Source organism: Lolium perenne, chromosome 6, assembly GCF_019359855.2.
Source record: "Lolium perenne isolate Kyuss_39 chromosome 6, Kyuss_2.0, whole genome shotgun sequence".
In the NCBI taxonomy this organism is placed as follows: Eukaryota; Viridiplantae; Streptophyta; class Magnoliopsida; order Poales; family Poaceae; genus Lolium; species Lolium perenne.
In genome coordinates, this window is record NC_067249.2 from 270,199,274 (window position 1) to 270,224,748 (window position 25,475).

At 43.0% G+C, this 25,475-nt stretch overlaps 1 protein-coding gene across 1 annotated transcript; it reads right to left on the reverse strand.

The window, feature by feature from the left end:
• Positions 1-12,093: 12,093 nt before the first annotated feature.
• LOC127326857 (pathogenesis-related protein 1) lies at positions 12,094-13,006 on the reverse strand. The gene is made up of 2 exons (XM_051353637.2): positions 12,718-13,006; positions 12,094-12,630 (listed from the first exon to the last, which is right to left on the reverse strand). The coding sequence occupies exons 1-2, from the start codon at positions 12,902-12,904 to the stop codon at positions 12,350-12,352; spliced, it is 468 nt and encodes a 155-aa protein (XP_051209597.1). The 5' UTR covers positions 12,905-13,006; the 3' UTR covers positions 12,094-12,349.
• Positions 13,007-25,475: the final 12,469 nt, after the last annotated feature.

Sequence of the window (25,475 nt, forward strand, 5' to 3'; positions counted from 1 at the left end):
TTAATAAGAAGAGTTTTTCTTATGCCAAAATTAATGATACTTTTATGCATATGAACCATGATAAGAATGTTTTAAGTGATGGGTATATTGTGGATTTCATCAATGATGCTACTGAAAGTTATTATGAGAGAGGGAAACATGGTTATATGCATCTTAATAATATTAAGTTTCCCCTCTTTATGTTGAGAATCTTGAAGTTACTCGTGTTTTATCTTCCTATGCTTGTCACTTTGTTCTTCACAAATTTATTTGTGTACAAGATTCCTTTTCATAGGAAGTGGGTTAGGCTTAAATTTGTTTCATACTTGCTTTTTGATGCTCTCTTTGCTTCAACTCTCATCCTTATGTGAGCATCATTAAAATTACTGAGCCCATCTTAATGGCTATAAAGAAAGCACTTCTTGGGAGATAACCCATGTTTTTATTTTTGCTACTGTTTTGTTGTGTCTTGGAAGTTGCTACTACTGTAGCAACCTCTCCTTATCTTTATTTTATTGCATTGTTGTGCCAAGTAAAGTCTTTGATAGTAAGGTTGATACTAGATTTGGATTATCTATGAGAAACAGATTTCTTGCTGTCACGAATTTGAGTAGCCCCTTCTGTAGGTAACTCAGAAAAATCTGCCAATTTACGTGAATGATCCTCAGATATGTACGCAACTTTCATTCAATTTGAGCGTTTTCATCTGAGCAAGTTAAGTGCCAAAATTCGTCTTTATGTACTGTTCTGTTTTGACAGATTCTGCCTTTTATTTCACATTGCCTGTTTTGCTATGTTAGATGGATTTTTTTGTTCCATTAACTTTCAGTAGCTTTGTGCAATGTCCAGAAGTGTTAAGAATGATTATGTCACCTCTGAATATGTGAATTTTTTATTATGCACTAACCCTCTAATGAGTTTGTTTTGAGTTTGGTGTGGAGGAAGTTTTCAAGGGTCAAGAGAGGAGGATGATACATTATGATCAAGGGGAGTGAAAAGTCTAAGCTTGGGGATGCCCCCGTGGTTCATCCCTGCATATTTCAAGAAGGCTCAAGCATCTAAGCTTGGGGATGCCCAAGGCATCCCCTTCTTCATCAATAACTTATCAGGTCACCTCTAGTAAAACTATATTTTAATTCCGTCACATCTTATGTGCTTTACTTGGAGCGTCTGTGTGTTTTTATTTTCGTTTTGTTATCTTAGTTCTCTGAATAAATTGGATCCTATCATGCTTGTGTGGGAGAGAGACACGCTCCGCTTTTTCATTTGAACACTTGTGTTCTTCGCTTTTAATGTTCATGGCAAAAGTTGAAAGCTGCTGCATTTATTGCTATTTGGTTGGAAATAGAAAATGCTTCATGTGGTAATTGGTATATTGTCTTGAATAATTTGATACTTGGCAATTGTTTTGAGCTCTCAAGTAGATCATGTTTAAGCTCTTGCATCATGTAGTTTAAACCTATTAGTGGAGAACTACCGTAGAGCTTGTTGAAATTTGGTTTGCATGATTGGTCTCTCTAAAGTCTAGATATTTTCTGGTAAAAGTGTTTTAGCAACAAGGAAGACAGTATAGAGTCTTATAATGCTTGCAATATGTTCTTATGTAAGTTTTGCTGTACCGGTTCATACTTGTGTTTGCTTCAACAACCTTGCTAGCCAAAGCCTTGTACTGAGAGGGAATGCTTCTCGTGCATCCAAAACCTTGAGCCAAAACCTATGCCATTTGTGTCCACCATAACTACCTACTATGTGGTATTTTTCTGCCATTCCAAAGTAAATTGCTTGCGTGCTACCTTTAAAAAAATTCATTCCTTGTCTTTGCAATACATAGCTCATGGGAAAGTAGCCTAAAAACTATTGTGGTAATGAATATGTCGCTTATGTATCTTATTTCTTATAAGTTGCTTGTTGAGCGGTAACCATGTTTCTGGGGACGCCATCAACTGTTACACCTTTGTTGAATATCATGTGAGTTGCTATGCATGTTCGTCTTGTCTGAAGTAAGGGAGATTTGCCATGAGTTGAATGGTTTGAGTATGCATATTGTTAGAGAAGAACTTTGGGCTGCCAACCAAAGCCATGTATCATGGTGGAAGTTTCAGCTTGGACACTAATCCTCAATCTCTTATGAGAATATTATCTGTTGTTGAATGCTTAAGCATTAAAGAGGAGTCCATTATCTGTTTTCTATGTTGTCCCGGTATGGATGTCCTCAAGTTGAGATTTATCAAAGACGAGAAATCAAATGCGATCTATCTCCTTGGACCTTTGTACAGGTTACATAGAGGTACCCCTTTGTGACACTTGGTTGAAACATATGTAATGCAATGATAATCCATGGAAATCCGAGCTAATTAGGACAAGGTGCGAGCACTATTGGTATTCGATGCATGAGGCTTGCAACTTATAGGAGGTTTTATGCATAACACATATGAATTATTACTACCGTTGACAAAATTGTTTCTATGTTTTCAAAATGAAAAGCTCTAGCACAAATATAGCAATCCATGCTTCCCTCTGCGAAGGGCCATTCTTTTACTTTATGTTGAGTCAGTTTACCTACTTCTTTCTATCTTAGAAGCAAACACTTGTGTCAACTGTGTGCATTGATTCTTACATACTTGCTTATTTGCACTCATCATATTACTTTGTGTTGACAATTATCCATGAGATATACATGTTGAAGTTGAAAGCAACTGCTGAAACTTATATCTTCCTTTGTGTTGCTTCAAAACCTTCTATCAAGATTTTATTGCTTTATGAGTTAACTCTTATGCAAGACTTATTGATGCTTGTCTTGAAAGTACTATTCATGAAAAGTCTTTGCTATATGATTCAGTTGTTTAATCATTGTCTTTACCATTGCTTCGAATCACTTCATTCATCTCATATGCTTTACAATAGTATGATCAAGATTATGTAAGTAGCATGTCACTTCAGAAATTATCCTTGTTATCGTTTACCTACTCGAGGGCGAGTAGGAACTAAGCTTGGGGATGCTTGATACGTCTCCAACGTATCTATAATTTCTGATGTTCCATGCTAGTTTTATGACAATACCTACATGTTTTGCTCATACTTTATAATGATTTTATGCATTTTCCGGAACTAACCTATTAACAAGATGCCACAGTGCCAGTTCCTGTTTTCTGTTGTTTTTGGTTCCAGAAAGGCTGTTCGGGCAATATTCTCGAAATTCGACGAAACAAAAGCCCAAGGCCTTATTTTCCCCGGAATGTTCCAGAACACCGAAGGAGAGCCGGAGGGGGGCCAAGGGGGACCCACACCATAGGGGGGCGCGGGTCCCACCCTGGCCGCGCCGCCATGTGGTGAGGAAGCCCTGTTGCCCCTCCGACTCCGCCTCTTCGCCTATAAAGTCCCTCGTGACCTAAAAACTCGATACCAATTGATGAAACTCCAGAAAGACTCCAGGGACGCCGCCGCCATCGCGAAACTCCGTTTCGGGGGACAGAAGTCTCTGTTCCGGCACCCTGCCGGGACGGGGAATTGCCCCCGGAGTCATCTCCATCGACATCACCGCCATCTTCATCGCCGTTGCTGTCTCCTATGATGAGGAGGGAGTAGTTCTCCCCCGAGGCTGAGGGCTCTACCGGTAGCTATGTGGTTCATCTCTCTCTCCCATGTGATCTTTATGTGATCATGAGCTTTGTATCACTATTAATCTATGTGCTACTCTAGCGATGTTATTAAAGTAGTTTATTCATCCTCCATGATGTAATGTTCACAGTGTGTGCATCATGTAGTACTTGGTGTAGGTTATGATTGTAATCTCTTGTAGATTATGAAGTTAACTATTACTATGATAGTATTGATGCGATCTATTCCCCCTTTCATAGCTATTGTTGACAGTGTGTATGCTATGTTAGTACTCGGTCTAAATTGCAACGGTCTATTATGCACTCTAGAGGTTACTTTAATATGAACTCCGGATGTTGTGGAGCTTGTTTACTCCGGCTTGAGGTGTGCTTTTATAGCCCTACACAATGAATGGTGTTTGTTATCCAACAAGAGAGTGTTTGAAGTAGCACAAGTGAAGAGAAGTTATTTATTTATGTGATCATTGTTGAGAGTGTCCACTAGTGAAAGTATGATCCCTAGGCCTTGTTTCTAAGTATTGAAACACCGTTTCCAACAAGTTATGCTACATGTTTACTTGCTGCCATATTTATTTCAGATTGTTATTACCACTCATATTCATCCATATTACTTGCATTTTACTATCTCTTCGCCGAACTAGTGCGCCTATACATCTGACAAGTGTATTAGGTGTGTTGGGGACACAAGAGACTTCTTGTATCGTAATTGCAGGGTTGCTTGAGAGGGATATCTTTGACCTCTACCTCCCTGAGTTCGATAAACCTTGGGTGATTCACTTAAGGGAAACTTGCTGCTGTTCTACAAACCTCTGCTCTTGGAGGCCCAACACTGTCTACAGGAATAGAAGCGTGCGTAGACATCACCCAGCTTGTTAGGAATCACTATCCCCAAGTCACTGAGCTTCTTCGCATGCCCGGACATAGCGAGCACGTGCTCATTAACGGAGCTACCCTCTTCCATCATACAGCCAAAGAAGTGTTTCGAGGCCTCATAGCTTTCCACGGCCGCATGAGTTTCAAAGATAGCTTTTAGCTCATGGACTAGCTCATAAGGGTCGTGGTGCTCAAAACGCTTTTGGAGCTCCGCCTCTAGGCTGCACAGGATGACACACTGAACTTGAGAGTACCGAGTTACCCGAGTCTCGTAAACATTCTTTTCGTCCTCGGATACTGCAGGTGGTGGTGGGGGACCTAGCGGTGCTTCGAGCACAAATTGCAGATTTCCACCAGTGAGGAAAATCCTCACATGACGGAACCAGTCGGTGAAGTTGCTACCATTGCTTTTAAGCTTTTCTTTCTCTAGGAACTGGTTAAAATTCATGGAAGGGGACGCCATGATCTACAACATATTTGCAAAGAGTTTAGACTAAGTTTATGATAAATTGAGTTCAAATTTTAATTCTTAAATTAACTAGGTGAACTCTCACTCAAAACAATATCCCTCGCATTGTCTTAGTGATCACACGAACCAAGTCCACTACACCAATTCCGATCATCACGAGAAAAGATGTAGCTTCAAAGGTGAACACTCAAAGTGTTCATCATATCATTCATATGACTCATGCTCTACCTTTCGGTATCCCGTGTTCCGAGACCATGTCTGTACATGCTAGGCTCGTCAAGGCAACCTTAGTATCCGCGTGTGCAAAACTAGCTTGCACCCGTTGTATGCACATGTAGAATCTATCACACCCGATCATCACGTGATGCTTCGAAACGATAAGTCTTAGCAACGGTGCATACTAAGGATGAACACTTTATTATCTTGATATTTAGTGAGAGGGATCATCTTATAATGCTACCGTCGCGATCTAAGCAATATAAGATGCATAAAAGGATTAACATCACATGCAATTCATATGTGATATGATATGGCCCTTTTATCTTTGCGCCTTTGATCTTCATCTCCAAAGCACGGACATGATCTCCATCATCAACGGGCATGATCTCCATCATCGTCAGCGTAGCGTCAAGGTCAATGGCGCCGTCTTCATGGTTGTGCTCCCATGTAGTAACTATTACAACTAATTTGAAATAATACTTCAACATGAAATTTAAAGACAACCATAAGGCTCCTGCCGGTTGCCACAATACAATAATGATCATCTCATACACATTCATCATCACATCATGGCCATATCACATCACCAAACCCTGCAAAAACAAGTTAGACGCCTCTAATTTGGTTTGGATATTTTACGTGGTTTAGGGTTTTCGAGTAAGATCCAATCTACCTACGAACATGAACCACAACGGTGATACTAATGTTGTCAATAGGAAGAGTAGATTGAATCTTCACTATGGTGGGAGAGACAGACACCCGCAAAGCCACTTATGCAATCCAAGTTGCATGTCAAGCGTGGAGCAAATCTCATGAACGCGGTCATGTAAAGTTAGCCCGAGCCGCTTCATCCCACCATCCCGCAAGATGCAAAGTACACGAACTAAAGACAAGAAAAGCATCAACGCCCACAAAACCATTGTGTTCTACTCGTGCAACCAATCTATGCATATACACGGCTCTGATACCACTGTTGGGATTCGTAGCATAGAAAACAAAAAATTTCCTATCGCAAGAACGAAGAACAAGCCAAGATCCAATCAAGAAGATGGTAGCGACGAGGTGAAGATCAACATACCCTTGAAGATCGCAAAGCGTTAACGAGATCAGATCTCGTGGTGGATTTAGACGATCACTTGCCGCTTGCAAAAGCGCGTAGAAGATCTTGACGGTGCCACGAACGGGCAGCACCTCCGTACTTGGTCACACGTTCGGTGTTGATGACGACATCCTCCTCCCCGTTCCAGCGGGCAGCGGAAGTAGTAGATCCTCCTCGGAATCCCGACAGCACGACGGCATGGTGGCGGTGGTGGTGGAGATCTCCGGCAGGGCTTCGCCTAAGCGCTGCGGAGTAGCCGGAGGAAGGGGGGCGGCTAGGGTTTGGGAGAGGGAGAGACTGGGGCGCCGGCCTCAAGGGGGGAAGGGGTGGTGCGGCCAAGGTGTGCTGCCCCCCTCCCTCTCTCCCTCATTATATAGGTGGATCCCCAAGGGTTAGGTCAAAAGTCTTCGAATAAGACCCCAACACCAAAACCTTCCATATGGCCAAACCTAGGGGGAGTGGGACTCCCCCTTTCCTTTGGTGGGGCTGGCCGGCCACCATGGGAGGAGTCCACCTGGGACTCCTCCTCCCTTAGGCTGGCCGGCCAAGGTGGGTGGAGTCCCTTCCGTGGTGATTTCTTCCGGACTCTTCTAGAACCTTCTAGAACCTTCCAGAAAAATACCGGATCATTTCCAAACCTAGAAAATGACTTCCTATATATGAATCTTATTCTCCGGACCATTCCGGACCTCCTCGTGATGTCCTGGTTCCCATCCGAGACTCCGAACAAACATTCGAACTCCATTCCATATTCCATATCTACTTAAACGACATCAAACCTTAAGTGTGTCACCCTACGGTTCGTGAACTATGCAGACATGGTCGAGACTCTTCTCCGACCAATAACCAATAGCGGGATCTGGAGATCCATAATGGCTCCCACATATTCAACGATAACTTAGTGATCGATTGAACCATTTTACATATGATACCGATTCCCTTTGTCACGCGATATTTTACTTGTCCGAGGTTTGATCATCGGTATCTCCATACCTTGTTCAACCTCGTCTCCGACAAGTACTCTTTACTCGTACCGTGGCATGTCATCTCTTGTGACCAAGTCACATGCTTGCAAGCTAATCAAAGGACATTCCACCGAGAGGGCCCAGAGTATATCTATCCGTCATCGGGATGGACAATATCCCACTCTTGATCCATATGCCTCAACTCATACTTTCCGAATACTTAATCCCACCTTTATAACCACCCATTTACGCAGTGGTGTTTGATGTAATCAAAGTACCCTTCCGGTATAAGTGATTTACATGATCTCATGGTCGAAGGACTAGGTAACTATGTATCGAAAGCTTATAGCAATTTGAACTTAATGACGTGATCTTATGCTACGCTTAATTGGGTGTGTCCATTATATCATTCATCTAATGACATAACCTTGTTATTAATAACAACCAATGTTCATGATCATGAAACTATGATCATCTATTAATCAACAAGCTAGTTATACAAGAGGCTTACTAGGGACTCCTTGTTGTTCACATAACACATATGTATCAATGTTTCGGTTAATACAATTATAGCATGGTATGCAAACATTTATCATAAACATAAAGATATATAATAACCACTTTATTATTGCCTCTTGGGCATATCTCCAATAGTTTCCACTTAGCTTTGCTGGGCAGAATTAATATGTGGTTGAGGAAGAACATCTCTTGTTTCTCTCCTCGTGGCAGCCCTTGCCAGTCGCCGCAGCCTATTGGGTCGGCTGAGAGCGAGGGCCTAGACGAGTTCTTGCCTCCGATGTTGAAGATCACGCCAGAGCCATATGAGTTGCGGTGGGATTCTCCTGTGGTTCTTCCATCGGTGTTGTGCTCTTTTGAGACCTTGGAGGTGGCCATGACACCCTTGCCACCGCAGTCGGAGCCTTGCCAGTCCCTCGCCTCTTTGGACTGCGGAGAAGTGTTGGTGACTAGCTCTGAGGTTTTTGCAAAAGAGCTTTGCGGGTTGGTCACTAGTTTGGAGGCTGCTAGCCCTGGATATGGCAAAGAAATTGCCTGCGTCTTGACGGGTAAGGCCTCGGAGAACATGATCAACAAGAAGGTGCAGAAGTCTCTTAGAAAGGTAAAATCTATAAGAGGCAAAATAATGAAGAGGGCCGTAACAAGGAAAGCTTCAGTAGCGGATTAATTGTTGGACTTATTTTGGGTTGTCATGTCATTTTAGTGGGTCTTCTTTGCGACGTTGTGATCTAAGTCGTCGGTTCTAGTTGGTTTAGAGGTTGCTTACTTTTGGTGTTGTTCTCTTGTGGGTGTGTTGTTGGGGTGGGCTTACCATGTTGCTGTAGGTTTTGCTCGGTTTTCTCCTAAAAACTGAGCACTCTTTTCTTAATTAATAGATGAGGCAAAGCTTTTGCCTCCATTTAAAAAAAAACTTCGCACAAATGCTAGGCCTAAATTTTCACCTTGTTTGGTACATCTAATACCCATGGACTGAGCCATCCCTTACGAGTATTACAGAAACTAGGAAAAATACCCTTGCGTTACATCGGGGGGAGAAAAAAGCTATGTACTAAAAGACGAGTACTTTTACTAAATGCATATTCCCGAAACACATATAATTTTAGTTTGGTACGAAGAAAAAAATTTCATCTAAGTTACCTAAGTTTCTAGAACAACAAAATATAGAATACCCATAATTAAAAATTAAAGGCCATGACAAATATCTTGAAGATGCCAGAGCAGACGAAAGACATAATCTAGACAGATATAAATTGCAGATAGGAGAAGATAATGACTACATCATTCCTTACGAAATCACATAAATATTTGGACGCGTCTAGCGGGCGGCCGCGTGCTCATTTGCAGTGCCCATTTCTTGAGGACGCACGGTTTAGCAGCTCTCTTGTAGTGCGTCCGCTTGGGACTTCGGTTTGGAACGCGCCCGCCCGGAAGAATTCAGGTAAATATTTAGTTTCCCCATCTTCTCCAATCAAGCATTTGTTGGATCATTATTTGCAAATATAAATGTCTGCATATTATATTGTGTATACGGGAGCCAGAATAATAAAATTATAGAGCTGTGAACAAACATGAATAATATACTACCTCCTCCCTAGGCCGGTGATTCAGCGCAACAACTATGTTCTCGGTAATCAAGGTGTGTAAATATGTGTGTGCTAGCTGAAGCTTTACTATGTATTTTGTCCGTGCTCTAGTTCTATAGTCCACGAAAGGCAGGGCCCGATTTTATTCCTGAGCTTGTCCCTGCTATTGCTGCCTGCTCTGCCGATAGCTCGGCATTACCTGGGGCTCTATGGCCGCCGGATGACCATCCAAAGATGGACACAAAGAAGAGACAAATCGGATCAAAAGAAAATAAACGGAACAAGCAAATCGGCTCCTTCTCAAACTTCAACTGGAGCAGCCTCCCTCGACCACACAGACACAGGCCGGTGGAGTCCTTCTGAAATAGCAGCCTGAAACGCATCGCAGCACCGGTGAGCAGGAGAGGTCGAGGCCGGTGAAGTCGTCTCACCCCTGTCATAAAGGCCGTCCTAAAGGCCATAAACGCATCACATCACCACCACCCCACAGCGACACGAGCCCATCCTAAAGGCCGGAAAACACCGTCGGCGTCCATGGAAACCTTCTGGCAGCCGCCGAGCCCGAGCTCGAGCTGGAGCTGCGGCTGGAAGTTTCGTTCCGTGCGTCGTCCTCCATTCAGCTCTCCTCTCCAATTCCCGGGAAAAAGAGCTAGCTAGGCTAGCTGTAACGTACAGAACTACAGATCGAGTCACTTGCTTCTGGTATAGAAGCAAATTTCGTGTAGTACTCTCGTAGGAGCCCATGAAGTAGCATCTCCTGTCGTACGTCCAAGCTGCTGCTGCTGCTCGTGTCGGCCTACTCCCTCGCAATTCCTACTCATCCTCATCTCTGTTAGCAATAATCTTCTAACTCTAGTTAGTGTTTAAGTTCAAGTAGGTTTCCTGTTTAGGCAAGTTAATTGCAGCGCGTGTGCTAGGCCTTTGGTCTAGACGTAGAGTCCTAGTACTATTCCGGTTGGGATTCATGAGCTAGATAGGTAGCAATTGATCAGCCGTATAGTACTAGTCGGTTAGTAGCTTGTTTAGGAAAGTAACAATCGAGTCGGTATAGGAGTGTTAGTCGGTCAAGTCCTGGTCGAGGCTCTGCGTGTATATACACACGGTGAGTCAGGCTAGATTGTATATCGTGAGTTGTGGAGAAAAACAGAAAAGCAATAAAGAGAGAAAAATGTAGAGGGTGCGACACGCACCCTTGGCAATAAATTTTGTGTCGCGTGTGTTCGTCTAGTTTGATGTGATCAATCCGTGGGAGAATCCCAACAATCTCGTCGTAGTACTCGTTGTCGCTGGCCAGGCGAGCCGTCAGTAGCTAGCGTGGCCTTCTCGAGCAGGTCGACGACGTCATCGCCTGGCTCCAATCCCTCATCGTCCTCGTCTCATCGTAGTTACGTAGTTGTTGTCGCTGGCCGGGCAATTTTGTGAATTCCTACTCATCCTCATCTCGTCGTAGTACCCTTGTCGCTGGCCAGGCGAGCCGTCAGCAGCGTGGCCTTCTCGAGCAGGTCGACGACGTCATCACCTGGCTCCAATCCCTCATCGTCCTCGTCTCGTCGTAGTAGTCGTTGTCTCTGGCCGGGCAATCGGCCGGCAGTGTGGCCTCCTAGAGCAGCCCGAAGACGTCCTCGCCGGCAGTATGGCGTTCCTGCAGCCTGTGCCGAATCTAATAGTCGGTCGTCGCCTCACCTAACCATGACCATGATCGCCATACACCGAATATCACAGATAAGGATTGACCACATAGATTGTTTGGCTCCGTCATCCTGGAACTAAGAAACATCCAACTCCAGTCAAGCGGCAACCTCCACCCGTTGATCGCGAGCGGCCCGCTTCTGTACTGTGCCATGACGCCATGGTCGAGCTCGCGCGCCATCTCGATGCATCCCACATGTAGCTGAAACTCTGCGAGTTGCCTGTCGCCGTCGCATCGTCCCCGAGGCTGTACAAAAGATCACGAGGACTCACGACTTGACGATCCGGCCATGGAGCCCAGCGTGCGGGTGCTGGATACAGGCAGTTACGGGCAGACGCGATGGAAGCTCGGATCCAGATCGCTGCTTTTTCTTGTGTATATATACACGCCTTTGGCCAGGAAAGAAACACGTCTCTCACGTATTGGACTCAGCGCCAATTGCAAAGCATGACTCGAGCATGTACTCCAATTGGACTCTCGAACCCGATCAGGTGGCTTATGGTTCGGTAGAAGGCATCCGCGAGTCCAATCCGGTTACGTAGCTTTTCTGTTTCTATGTTTATCACCAGACGTACGAAATCTTGACTGGGCAGGGCAGGGATCGGTCGGGGAAACGAACCAGAGAAACCAAGAAGGGGACGGACGGTTTTTTTGACGGACGAAAATTTGTTTCGGTTTTTTTGACCTACCAACATCACCGATCCGTAACTTATTAGTAGAGATTTGAACGTGTAGATGGTAGGCAAATTGTAGGGAGAAGAAGACATGATTTCTATTGATCTATAGTACTAGATTGTCGGTTCCAACGCCACTAACAATGATTTGTTTAATGTATGTCCTTGTGCTCCGTTGGAGGGTGCGACTAGCTCTTGGGCTGTTGAACAGGTTGGGCTCCATGCCATCAGTGGTAATTTTTTTACATATTGCTCATCGTCTATTACCGATTGGCTGGATTTTAAGTCTTGTTAACTTTATGGATGGAAAGAACCTACTGATTTCAAATAAGAGTGTAATGTATTTCACATACTTTATTTTATTCTTGTGTAGAACCATGACGAAGATACATATGCAAGCAACAATAGCTTCAAACAAACCCACGCTTAATACTTTATTTTATTCTTCTGCAGAACCATGAGGAAGATACATATGCAAGCAACAACAGCTTCAAACAAACCCACACTCAAATTTTTTAAAAACCACTTAATGTTTAGAAATACACGTAATATTTTTAACTTCATAAATCCACACCCAACTTGATCTGGCATACCACTTGGAGGTTGGAACATTTTTATTCATCGGGAGAAATCACCACTATTATGTATGATCGCTCTTTGCTGACTTAGTTGTATGCATCCGAATTGGCGAGGAGATAGGCCTCAACAATCTTGAACATCTCGGCAGCAGAGTCCTTGGCCTTGAGCATCATGTCGTTACCCTCCTCACTCGGCTGCTGCTTGTATATGCATTCCACCTTGGCCACACTCCCACCGCTGGCCGTTGGCTCCATCTTGATGTCCCACGTGGCAGTCTCAATGCCGTCACACTCGATGGTGTATTTGCACTCACACTTGTCCACATCAAGGAACTCAACCTTCTTCCTCATGACCTTGAAGGGCATGGCTGCACGATCAACTGCGTGTTATGATCTGAATATGTGCGCCGGACATCATGTGGCATGAACACATGGCATATGTGTGGTACGCGTACCTGAGGCGCAATTGTAGTGCCTGACGCTGCCTATGCCACCATCTCCCTCAACATGGTGGGCGTTGTCGACGATGTGCGGGGCAAGTTTGGGTGCCAGAGTGTGCCAGTCCATGACGGTGGCGCGGAACTTGCGCGGCGCAGATACCTGCGACTCCAACTCGAGGGTCCAGCTGTTGGTGGAGGCCATTGCTATCACTATCAAATACAACTGGGAGCAAATGGTATGAGCCGAGACTATCTGCCCAGACTACCGCAAATGGTGTTGTTTGAAGGATGTCTGGAGAGAGAGGAAACAAACGGTTTAAATAGATGAAGCCTTGGACTCTCGCGTGCTTTAAATATATGCGTGGCCAGCTATATAGCTCAATTTATATTTGATGGTATCTGGCTCTCGCGTGCCACGCGCTTCTACCAGTGAGTAAACTATATTATCATTTGGCCTCTCTTTCTTGAGTCGTGACATCAATTATGTGTACTAGTCATGAACCCGTGCACCTGCATATGGATATATTAATATCGATTGCAATGCATCCACAAACATCGTCATGTATATATAGACATCGTCATGAAATACAGTACAAGTAATACATGTTTACAATATATAAAGCCGGGACCAAAGATACCATATCTATTCATATCCCTAAGTCATAGATATACGAACTCCCGATGGTATTCTCCAGATTGAGCTATGACCTCGCTAAGAAAGAATCCCGCAAGTTTCTCTTGAATTGCTCGTATGCGATCCTCCGTGAGGAGAGAGTCCCGCAGGCGTTCCATCTAAATTAAAAAAAGGAGATCAATATATATAAATGGAACTCAATACAATTGATGATAATAAAATAAGATTAATTGTGAAATATTGTTCACGTATACGAATGGCTTGTATAGCCTCGGTCCGGGTCCCTGTGATAGGTCATCTCGCGAATGAACTCGCAGAAGTAGTATCTACATAAGTTATTTTCGGGTTCCTGCTTCAAACACTTTACGAAAAAATAGTTCGATCAAACTAATAATCAAGCATCATATTGAAACAAAATATCAAAGAGATTCTCGGGCATGGCTATATAGTACTACTTACATCGCGATCTTTAAATGTAAGCTCTGGTTTCCATTTACCCGGAACAGTATTGATGAACCGTTTCCATGCCCTGCCCGGCAAATAAAAAATGAGTAAATGAGTTATTGATTAATTGATGATATCATCAAATGAGATCAGATAAAGATGCCGATACGATATTGATTAAAATAACCTCTGGAGCAGGGCAACCATGTTCGCCCATTCCCCATGGTCTTTACGTTTCGAGTCCATGACAAGTACTACTCCTTTATTAAGCTGAATGATTAGAAGAATATAGTGGAAGCTGCACACGCATAACTCGCCGGATTATTTAGACTGCTTCACATCAAGTAAGCGAAATCAAATGTATGTAAGACAGTTATAACACTCACTCGAAGTTGTAACGAAAGAATATTTCCTCTTTGTTTGCTTGCTTCTGTAAAAACATTAGTGTCAACACCCGGATTTTTAAGTCCAGATGCCTATTATGCCATTCCTCGCAATCCCAGGAATATTGTTTTTGCGAGACATAATAGATTGATATCACAACACATTCATTACATACCATAATCGTCTTACAAATAAAGGATCACATGATCCAGTCTTAGTACAACATAGGAGATCTAGAGATCCAAATACAAAACACATAGCGGAAGCGAAATAGTAGCGGTCTTGGTCCATCTGTTCCACAGGCAACTGTTGACGTCAGGAGTGATCCTAGTGGTCGTAGACGTCCTGCTGTCCTTCATCTTGGTACTGGGGCTCCTCCTCATAGTCTGGCCATTTGAATAGCCAGGGACAAGGCCATGAGTACTTTAAAGTACTCGCAAACTAATACTAATGTAAGTACTATCAACTAGGGTAAGGGGGGGTGCTAAGCTCTAGGTTCATTTGCATAATGCCAGTTTTATTTCATAAGCACTTTAGTAAACAACTCTACATTTGACTAGCTTAACTCCAGCGGGAACATTAGTGTCATTCCCACAACTCAGTTGTGATTCAAGGTCAAAGTCACCTTTCAATTCAAATCACAAGCCACCATTCATATTTTTAGAAAAGTTCTGATGACGGAACAGTATGGCCTTTCCAACTGTCCATGACCGCGGACGCGGCTATTCGAATAGGTTAAACTCTGCAGAGGTTGTACACTTGTGCCACAACAATTGCAATAGTTCGTCAGGGTAATCGGCCCCTGATTTATCGTACGCAGTACGCGAACTACCCATCCTAACCTTTCATTTACATACCCTAGTATAGGCACCTCTCCCCATGAGCTTGGCCTCCCAGTGAAGACAAACCGTCAGCCTGGGAACTGCACAGGGCTTGGGTAGGACATTCACCTCATTTCACGTCATTTCACTTTCAATGGAGGTAGCCTCGGCATAACCCCTATGACGCTTGTTCAGAGGGAACCCATACTAAAATACATAAGTTTCCAGTTAAGCCTTACCCAGATTCAGGTATTGTGGGGGTACTTGAAATTGGAATGGTATCGCATCCGAACCCAACCATCCGTTTTGTAAAATTCACCAAGTCATTCATAAGTCATATTCACCTTCAAAATCTCTCAATAGAATGACTCATCATTCCAAGGTTTTCAAAGTCATTTCATTTCACCAGTTCCCATCTAGGGTAGTTACTTTTAAGGTTTAGCACTAGCCACTAGTCATGAGTGTAGGATAACGTTGCATAGAAAACAAAAATTTTCCTACCGCGAACACGCAATCCAAGCCAAGATGCAATCTAGAAGACGGTAGCAACGAGGGGGTATCGAGTCTCACCCTTGAAGAGATTCCAAAGCCTACAAGATGAGGCTCTTGTTGCTGCGGTAGACGATCACTTGCCGCTTGCAAAAGCGCGTAGAAGATCTTGATCACGATCGGTTCCGGCGCCACGAACGGGCAGCACCTCCGTACTCGGTCACACGTTCGGTTGTTGATGAAGACGACGTCCACCTCCCCGTTCCAGCGGGCAGCGGAAGTAGTAGCTCCTCTTGAATCCGACAGCACGACGGCGTGGTGTCGGTGGCGGTGTAGAAGTCCGGCGGAGCTTCGCTAAGCAAACCGGACAATATGAAGTGGAGGAGCAAAGCTAGGGTTTGGGAGGGGGTGGCCGGCCACTCAAGGGGGGCGGCCAAGCTATGGTCTTGGGGTGGCCGGCCCCCTCCCTTGGCCCCTCATTATATAGGTGGATCCCAAGTGTTGGTGTCCAAGTCTTCGAATAAGACCCGAAACCAAAACCTTCCATAGGAGGGGGCAAACCTAGCCCAACTAGGACTCCCACCCAAAGGTGGGATTCCCACCTCCCATGTGGGGGGGTGGCCGGCCCCCTATGGTGGAGTCCACTTGGGACTCCACCCCCACTAGGGCTGGCCGGCCATGGAGGTGGAGTCCCTTGTGGACTCCACCTTCCTTGGTGGTTTCTTCCGGACTTTTCTAGAACCTTCTAGAACCTTCCATAGAACCTTCCGCGACATTTTATTTCACATAAAATGACATCCTATATATGAATCTTATTCTCGGACCATTCCGGAACTCCTCGTGATGTCCGGGATCTCATCCGGGACTCCGAACAAATATTCGAACTTCATTCCATAATTCAAGAACTACCATTTCAACATCCAACTTTAAGTGTGTCACCCTACGGTTCGAGAACTATGCGGACATGGTTGAGTACTCACTCCGACCAATAACCAATAGCGGGATCTGAGATCCATAATGGCTCCCACATATTCAACGATGACTTTAGTGATCGAATGAACCATACACATATATTACCAATTCCCTTTGTCTCGCGATATTTTACTTGTCCGAGGTTTGATCTTCGGTATCACTCTATACCTTGTTCAACCTCGTCTCCTGACAAGTACTCTTTACTCGTACCGTGGTATGTGGTCTCTTATGAACTCATTCATATGCTTGCAAGACATTTAGACGACATTCCACCGAGAGGGCCCAGAGTATATCTATCCGTCATCGGGATGGACAAATCCCACTGTTGATCCATATGCCTCAACTCATACTTTCCGGATACTTAATCCCACCTTTATAGCCACCCATTTACGCAGTGGTGTTTGGTGTAATCAAAGTACCTTTCCGGTATAAGTGATTTACATGATCTCATGGTCATAAGGACTAGGTAACTATGTATCGAAAGCTTATAGCAAATAACTTAATGACGAGATCTTATGCTACGCTTAATTGGGTGTGTCCATTACATCATTCACACAATGACATAACCTTGTTATTAATAACATCCAATGTTCATGATTATGAAACTAATCATCCATTAATCAACAAGCTAGTTTAAGAGGCATACTAGGGACTTCTTGTTTGTCTACATATCACACATGTACTAATGTTTCGGTTAATACAATTCTAGCATGATATATAAACATTTATCATAAACATAAAGATATAAATAATAACCACTTTATTATTGCCTCTAGGGCATATCTCCTTCGCCTCCCACTTGCACTAGAGTCAATAATCTAGATTACATTGTAATATACCTAACACCCATGGCATTCTGGTGTTGGTCATGCTTTGCCCTAGGGAGAGCTTTAGTCAACGGATCTGCTACATTCAGATCAGTGTGTACTTTGCAAATCTTTACTTCTCCATCTTCGATGTACTCGCGAATCGAGTGGTAACGCAGCTTGATATGCTTCAGCCTCTTGTGTGACCTTGGCTCTTGTGCATTGGCGATGGCACCCATGTTATCACGGAAATGATTAATGGGTCCAATGCACTCGGAACCACACCGAGCTCTACAATGAACCTCTTCATCCATACCGCTTCGATGAAGCCTCCGAAGCCGCTATGTACTCGATTCTCGTTGAAGACTTCGCCACCGTGCACCGCTTCGAGCTTGCCCAGCTTATCGCAGCACCATTCAATATAAACACGTACCTGCATTGTGACTTAGAGTCATCGGGATCGGTGTTCCAACTTGCATCGGTGTAACCGTTTACAACGAGCTCTTGGTCACCTCCATAACAAAGAAACATATCCTTAGTTCTTTTCAAGTACTTCAGGATATTCTTGATCATTGTCCGATGTTCCATTCCTGGATCACTTTGATATCTGCTAGTCAAACTAACAAAGCATGTGCTATATCCGGTCTAGTACATAGCATGGCATACATGATAGATCCTACTGCCGAGGCATAGGGGATGTTACACATCCTTTCTCTTTCTTCTGCCGTAGCCGGTCCTTGAGTTTTACTCAATACCTTGCCTGGTAACATAGGTAAGAACCCTTTCTTACTTTCGTCCATTCTAAACTTCTTTAGAATCTTGTCCAGATATGTACTCTGTGATAGCCCTATTAGACGTCTTGATCTATCTCTATAAATCTTGATGCCTAATATATACGATGCTTCACCAAGGTCTTTCATTGAAAAACTATTATTCAAATAACCCTTAACACTGCTTAAAGTTCTATATCATTCCCGATCAATAATATGTCATCTACATATAATATCAGGAATGCTACAGAGCTCCCACTCACTTTCTTGTAAATACAGGCCTCTCCATGACACTGTATAAACCCGAAGTCTTTGATCACCTTATCAAAGCGTCGGTTCCAACTTCTCGATGCTTGCTTCAGTCCATAGATTGAACGCTGAAGTTTGCATACTTTGTCAGCATTTTTAGGATCGACAAAACCTTTGGGTTGTACCATATACAACTCTTCCTCAATGTCTCCATTAAGGAACGCCGTTTTGACATCCATCTGCCAAATCTCATAATCGAAAAATGCAGCTATTGCTAACAAAATCCTCACAGATTTCAGCTTCGCTACAGGTGAGAAAGTCTCATCGTAGTCAACTCCTTGAATTTGTCGGAAACCCTTTGCGACAAGTCGAGCTTTATAGACAGTAATATTACCATCAGCATCTGTTTTTCTCTTGAAGATCCATTTATTTTCGACAGCCTTTCGGCTATCGTAAGTCTACCAAAGTCCATACTTTGTTATCATACATGGATCCCATTTCGGATTTCATGGCTTCTTGCCATTTGTTGGAATCTGGGCTCATCATCGCTTCTTCATACGTCGCAGGTCCTCATCATTGTTATCCACAATCATGACATTTAGACAAGGATCATACCAATCAGGAGTGGCACGTTCCCTTGTCGATCTGCGAGGTTCGAGTTTCCTCGTTCGAAGTTTCATGATCATTATCATTAGCTTCCTCTGTTGCCGGTGTAGGCGGTACAGTACAACTTCCGGTATCGCGCTACTCTGATCAACGAGTATAGATTCATCAATCTCATCGAGTTCTACTTTTCTTCCAGTCACTTCTTTAGTGAGAAATTCTTTCTCAAGAAAGGTTCTGTTCTTAGCAACAAAGATTTTGCCTTCGGATCTGTGATAGAAAGTGTATCCTATAGTTTCCTTAGGATAACCTATGAAGACGCATTTCTCCGCTTTGGGTTCTAGCTTGTCCGGTTTTAACTTCTTTACATAGGCTTCGCAACCCCAAACTTTCAGAACGATGACTTAGGTTTCTTATTAAACCATAATTTATACGGTGTCGTTTCTACGGATTTTGATGGTGCTCTATTTAAAGTGAATGCGGCTGTCTCTAATGCATAACTCCAAAATGATAACGGCAAATCAAGTAAGAGACATCATACTACGAACCATATCTAAGAGAGTTCGATTACGACGTTCGGACACACCGTTTCGTTGAGGTGTTCCCTGCGGTGTCAATTGTGAAAGTATTCCGCATTTCTTTAAATGCATGCCAAACTCATAACTCAGATATTCACCTCCACGATCAGATCGTAGAAATTTGATCTTCTTGTTACGTTGATTTTCTACTTCACTTTGAAATTCCTTAAACTTCTCGAAAGTTTCGGATTTATGTTTCATGAAATAGATATACCCATATCTACTCAGATCATCTCGTGAAGGTTAGAACATAACGATAACCACCGCGCGATGCTACGCTCATTGGTCCACATACATCGGTATGTATGATTTCCAATAAGTCAGTAGCTCGCTCCATCATACCAGAATGGAGTCTTTGTCATTTTTCCCATTAGACATGCTTCGCATCTATCAAGTGACTCAAAGTCAAGTGATTCAAGTAATCCATCGAGATGGAGTTTCTTCATGCGTTTCACTCCAATATGACCAAGACGACAAAGTGCCACATATAAGTAGAATTATCATTTAGTTTAATTCGCTTAGCATCAATGTTATGTATATGTGTATCACTACTATCGAGATCTAACAGAAATAAGCCATTCTTTTGTGGTGCTCGACCATAAAAGATATTATTCATAAAAATAGAACAACCATTATTCTCAGACTTGAATGAATAACCGTCTTGCATTAAACAAGATCCAGATATAATGTTCATGCTCAACGCAGTACATAATAACAATTATTTAGGCTTAAAACTAATCCCGAAGGTAGATGTAGAGGAAGTGTCCCGATTGCGATCACATTGACCTTGGATCCGTTTCCAACGCGCATCGTCACTTCATCTTTCAGCAGTTGTCGTTTATTCTTTAGTTCCCTGCTTTGAGTTACAAATATGAGCAACCGAACCAGTATCAAATACCCAGTGTACTAGAACGAGAACTAGTGAGATAAACATCTATAACATGTATATCGATATACCTTCTTTCTTCTTCTTGACAAGGCCGCTCTTTAGATCAGCCGAGATACTTGGAGCAATTACGCTTCCAGTTGTCCCTTCTCCTTGCAGTAATAGCACTCAAGCATCAGGCTTAGGGCCGTTCTTAGGTTTCATAGGAGGCGTGGCAGCTTTCTTGCCACCCTTCTTGAATTTTCCCTTAGACTTGCCCCTGTTTCTTGAAACTGGTGGTCTTGTTGACCATCAACACTTGGTGCTCTTTCTTGATCTCAATCTCAGCAGCTTTTAGCATGCCAAAGAGTTCAGGTAACTCCTTGTTCATGTTCTCGCATATTGTAGTTCATCACAAAGTTCTTGTAACTTGGTGGCGGTGATTGAAGGACACGATTAATCCCGATCTGTTAGGAATCACTATTCCCAAGTCACCGAGTTTCTTCGCATGCCCGGTCATGGCGAACATGTGCTCACTAACGGAGCTGCCTTCTTCCATCATACAGCTGAAGAAATGTTTCGATGCTTCATAGCATTCCATCGCCGCATGAGTCTCGAATATAGCTTTCAGCTCATTCATCAACTCATGAGGATCATGGTGCTCAAAACGTTTTTGAAGATCGGATTCCGCATCGCACGGGATGGCACACCGAACTTGAGAGTACCGAGTTTTCCGAGTTGCGTAAACAGCTTTTACTTCATCGGATTCATCTTCTCGGGAGGGTCACCTAGCGGTGCATCAAGCACAAATTGCAGATTTCCGCCGGAGAGGAAGATCCTCACATGACGGAACCCGATCGGTGAAGTTGCTACCGTTGCTCTTAAGTTTCTCTTTCTCTAGGAACTGATTAAAATTGATTGAGGACGCCATCTCTACAACATATATTTGCAATAGTTTAGACTAAGTTTATGACAAATTGAGTTCAAATTTTAATTCAACATAATTAAAACCCTAGGTGAACTCCCACTCAAAACAATATCCCTCGCATTGTCTTAGTGATCACACGAACCAAATCCACCGCACCTAAACCCGATCATCACGAGAAAAGGTGTGATTTCAATGGCGAACACTCATAGTGTTCATCATATCAACCATATGATTCATGCTCTACCTTTCGGTATCACGTGTTCCGAGACCATGTACGTACATGCTAGGCTCGTCAAGGCCACCTTAGTATCCGCATGTGCAAAACTGTCTTGCACCCGTTGTATGTACTTATCGAATCTATCACACCCGATCATCACGAGATGCTTGAAACGATAAGACTTAATAACGGTGCTACTAAGGATGAACACTTTATTATCTTGAGATTTTAGTGAGGGATCATCTTATAATGCTACCGTCGCGATCTAAGCAAAATAAGATGCATAAAAAGGATTAACATCACATGCAGTTCATATGTGATATGATATGGCCCTTTTGTTCTTGTGCCTTTGATCTTCATCTCCAAAGCACGGATATGATCTCCATCATCTTCGGGCATGATCTCCATCATCGTCGGCATAGCACCAAGGTCAATGGCACCGTCTTCATGTTTGTCCTCCATGTAGCAACTATTACAACTACTTTGAAATACTACTCAACATGAAATTTAAAGACAACCATAAGGCTCCTGCCGGTTGCCACAATACAATAATGATCATCTCATACATATTCATCATCATATCATGGCCATATCACATCACCAAACCCTGCAAAAACAAGTTAGACGTCTCTAATTTGGTTTGCATATTTTACGTGGTTTAGGGTTTTCGAGAGAGATCTAATCTACCTACGAACATGAACCACAACGTTGATACTAATGTTTTCAATAGAAGAGTAAATTGAATCTTTACTATAGTAGGAGAGACAGACACCCGCAAAGCCTCTTATGCAATACAAGTTGCATGTCGAACGAGGAACAAGTCTCATGAACGCGGTCATGTAAAGTTAGTCCGAGCCGCTTCATCCCACTATGCCATAAAGATGCAAAGTACTCAAACTAAAGATAACAAGAGCATCAACGCCCACAAACCATTGTGTTCTACTCGTGCAACCATCTATGCATAGACACAGCTCTGATACCACTGTAGGATAACGTTGCATAGAAAACAAAAATTTTCCTACCGCGAACACGCAATCCAAGCCAAGATGCAATCTAGAAGACGGTAGCAACGAGGGGGTATCGAGTCTCACCCTTGAAGAGATTCCAAAGCCTACAAGATGAGGCTCTTGTTGCTGCGGTAGACGATCACTTGCCGCTTGCAAAAGCGCGTAGAAGATCTTGATCACGATCGGTTCCGGCGCCACGAACGGGCAGCACCTCCGTACTCGGTCACACGTTCGGTTGTTGATGAAGACGACGTCCACCTCCCCGTTCCAGCGGGCAGCGGAAGTAGTAGCTCCTCTTGAATCCGACAGCACGACGGCGTGGTGTCGGTGGCAGTGTAGAAGTCCGGCGGAGCTTCGCTAAGCAAACCGGACAATATGAAGTGGAGGAGCAAAGCTAGGGTTTGGGAGGGGGTGGCCGGCCACTCAAGGGGCGGCCAAGCTATGGTCTTGGGGTGGCCGGCCCCCTCCCTTGGCCCCTCATTATATAGGTGGATCCCAAGTGTTGGTGTCCAAGTCTTCGAATAAGACCCGAAACCAAAACCTTCCATAGGAGGGGGCAAACCTAGCCCAACTAGGACTCCCACCCAAAGGTGGGATTCCCACCTCCCATGTGGGGTTGGCCGGCCCCCTATGGTGGAGTCCACTTGGGACTCCACCCCCACTAGGGCTGGCCGGCCATGGAGGTGGAGTCCCTTGTGGACTCCACCTTCCTTGGTGGTTTCTTCCGGACATTTCTAGAACCTTCTAGAACCTTCCATAGAACCTTCCGCGACATTTTATTTCACATAAAATGACATCCTATATATGAATCTTATTCTCCGGACCATTCCGGAACTCCTCGTGATGTCCGGGATCTCATCCGGGACTCCGAACAAATATTCGAACTTCATTCCATAATTCAAGAACTACCATTTCAACATCCAACTTTAAGTGTGTCACCCTACGGTTCGAGAACTATGCGGACATGGTTGAGTACTCACTCCGACCAATAACCAATAGCGGGATCTGGAGATCCATAATGGCTCCCACATATTCAACGATGACTTTAGTGATCGAATGAACCATACACATATATTACCAATTCCCTTTGTCTCGCGATATTTTACTTGTCCGAGGTTTGATCTTCGGTATCACTCTATACCTTGTTCAACCTCGTCTCCTGACAAGTACTCTTTACTCGTACCGTGGTATGTGGTCTCTTATGAACTCATTCATATGCTTGCAAGACATTTAGACGACATTCCACCGAGAGGGCCCAGAATATATCTATCCGTCATCGGGATGGACAAATCCCACTGTTGATCCATATGCCTCAACTCATACTTTCCGGATACTTAATCCCACCTTTATAGCCACCCATTTACGCAGTGGTGTTTGGTGTAATCAAAGTACCTTTCCGGTATAAGTGATTTACATGATCTCATGGTCATAAGGACTAGGTAACTATGTATCGAAAGCTTATAGCAAATAACTTAATGACGAGATCTTATGCTACGCTTAATTGGGTGTGTCCATTACATCATTCACACAATGACATAACCTTGTTATTAATAACATCCAATGTTCATGATTATGAAACTAATCATCCATTAATCAACAAGCTAGTTTAAGAGGCATACTAGGGACTTCTTGTTTGTCTACATATCACACATGTACTAATGTTTCGGTTTATACAATTCTAGCATGATATATAAACATTTATCATAAACATAAAGATATAAATAATAACCACTTTATTATTGCCTCTAGGGCATATCTCCTTCAATGAGGGGTGCTAAATAATTTGTAGCTATCTAGGCTAAGTCTGATACTCTTGTAACATTCTATACTTAGACCAAAGTTAACTATAAAAGTAAGCTTTAAATAACCAAAGTAAAAACTTGTAAGAATAAAACTTGGGATTGGATCCTTGAACAGAAAAATAAGTGTAATGGGGCCTTGCTCCATTAGAGCTTTGCACTTGGGAACTATGCAAGAGGGTTAGCTTGCCTTGATTGGTGAGGTGATCAAAGTGTTCTTCTTCTCCCTCTTGGTAGAATACCTCCTCCTCTTGATAGTCTCTGGTACTAGCGTCTATAAATGAATACGAGGATACAATCACCAAACAATACTTAAGTACTCTTAATTAGCCTTAGTGGCTCACACAAATGATCTAGCATCACTACTCAACATTTATTACAACATTATGCTAGGGTTTCCTTGTTTTAGTATTAGGAAAAATAATTTCCTCTTATTGAAATTGGAGTTAGGGTTTTCTCTTTAGTTTGTGGAAATAATTTCCTCTCATTGAACCTTCTTAAGATTTAATCTTCTCAAATATCCATGTATGATCACATGTTGACCAAGGTCAACACTTCACACTTATCATTTGAGAAGAAATGATTTAAATGATATTTATCATCTCATGTGATTTAAATAACCATTGCAATTTAGTTACTATTTTGATTTAAATTCCACAAGTGAGCAAATATGAACCTATGCAATAGAGGTCATCACATTACTTCATATCACTTGAGAAAATGATTTAAATGAGGTGCTACACCTCATAGATTTAAAACCCTAAAATTTGAAATAGTTTAAATGGACTAGTATTGACTACATAGCCAATATTTGCTTCTAGCCCATGATCATGTACAGAACCTATACCATATTTTTACATAGTAAATTAGAGTTTGTTAAATGTGAAATATTGCAATTGGATTCACTTCAAAATTCAAATTAGTTGATTTTCTATATTTATTTGAATACTGAAAAGTCTCTGTTTTGTTATTTTTGCTATTCCAAAACTACACCACATATGGGGGTGAGACCAGTGAGGTTAGTTAGATCAAATCATAAGCTTTCCAGAACATTTTGATTTGCTAAATTTGAGTTTGTAGATTTTGAACTATTCAATTTATAGCACAGACCAGTATTGAATAATTGCTGAAACGAAATAATTTGAACAAGGCTAAATGGGCTTAGGCGGGAAACTAGTGGGCCGCCGGATTTAAAAATGAGGGAAAC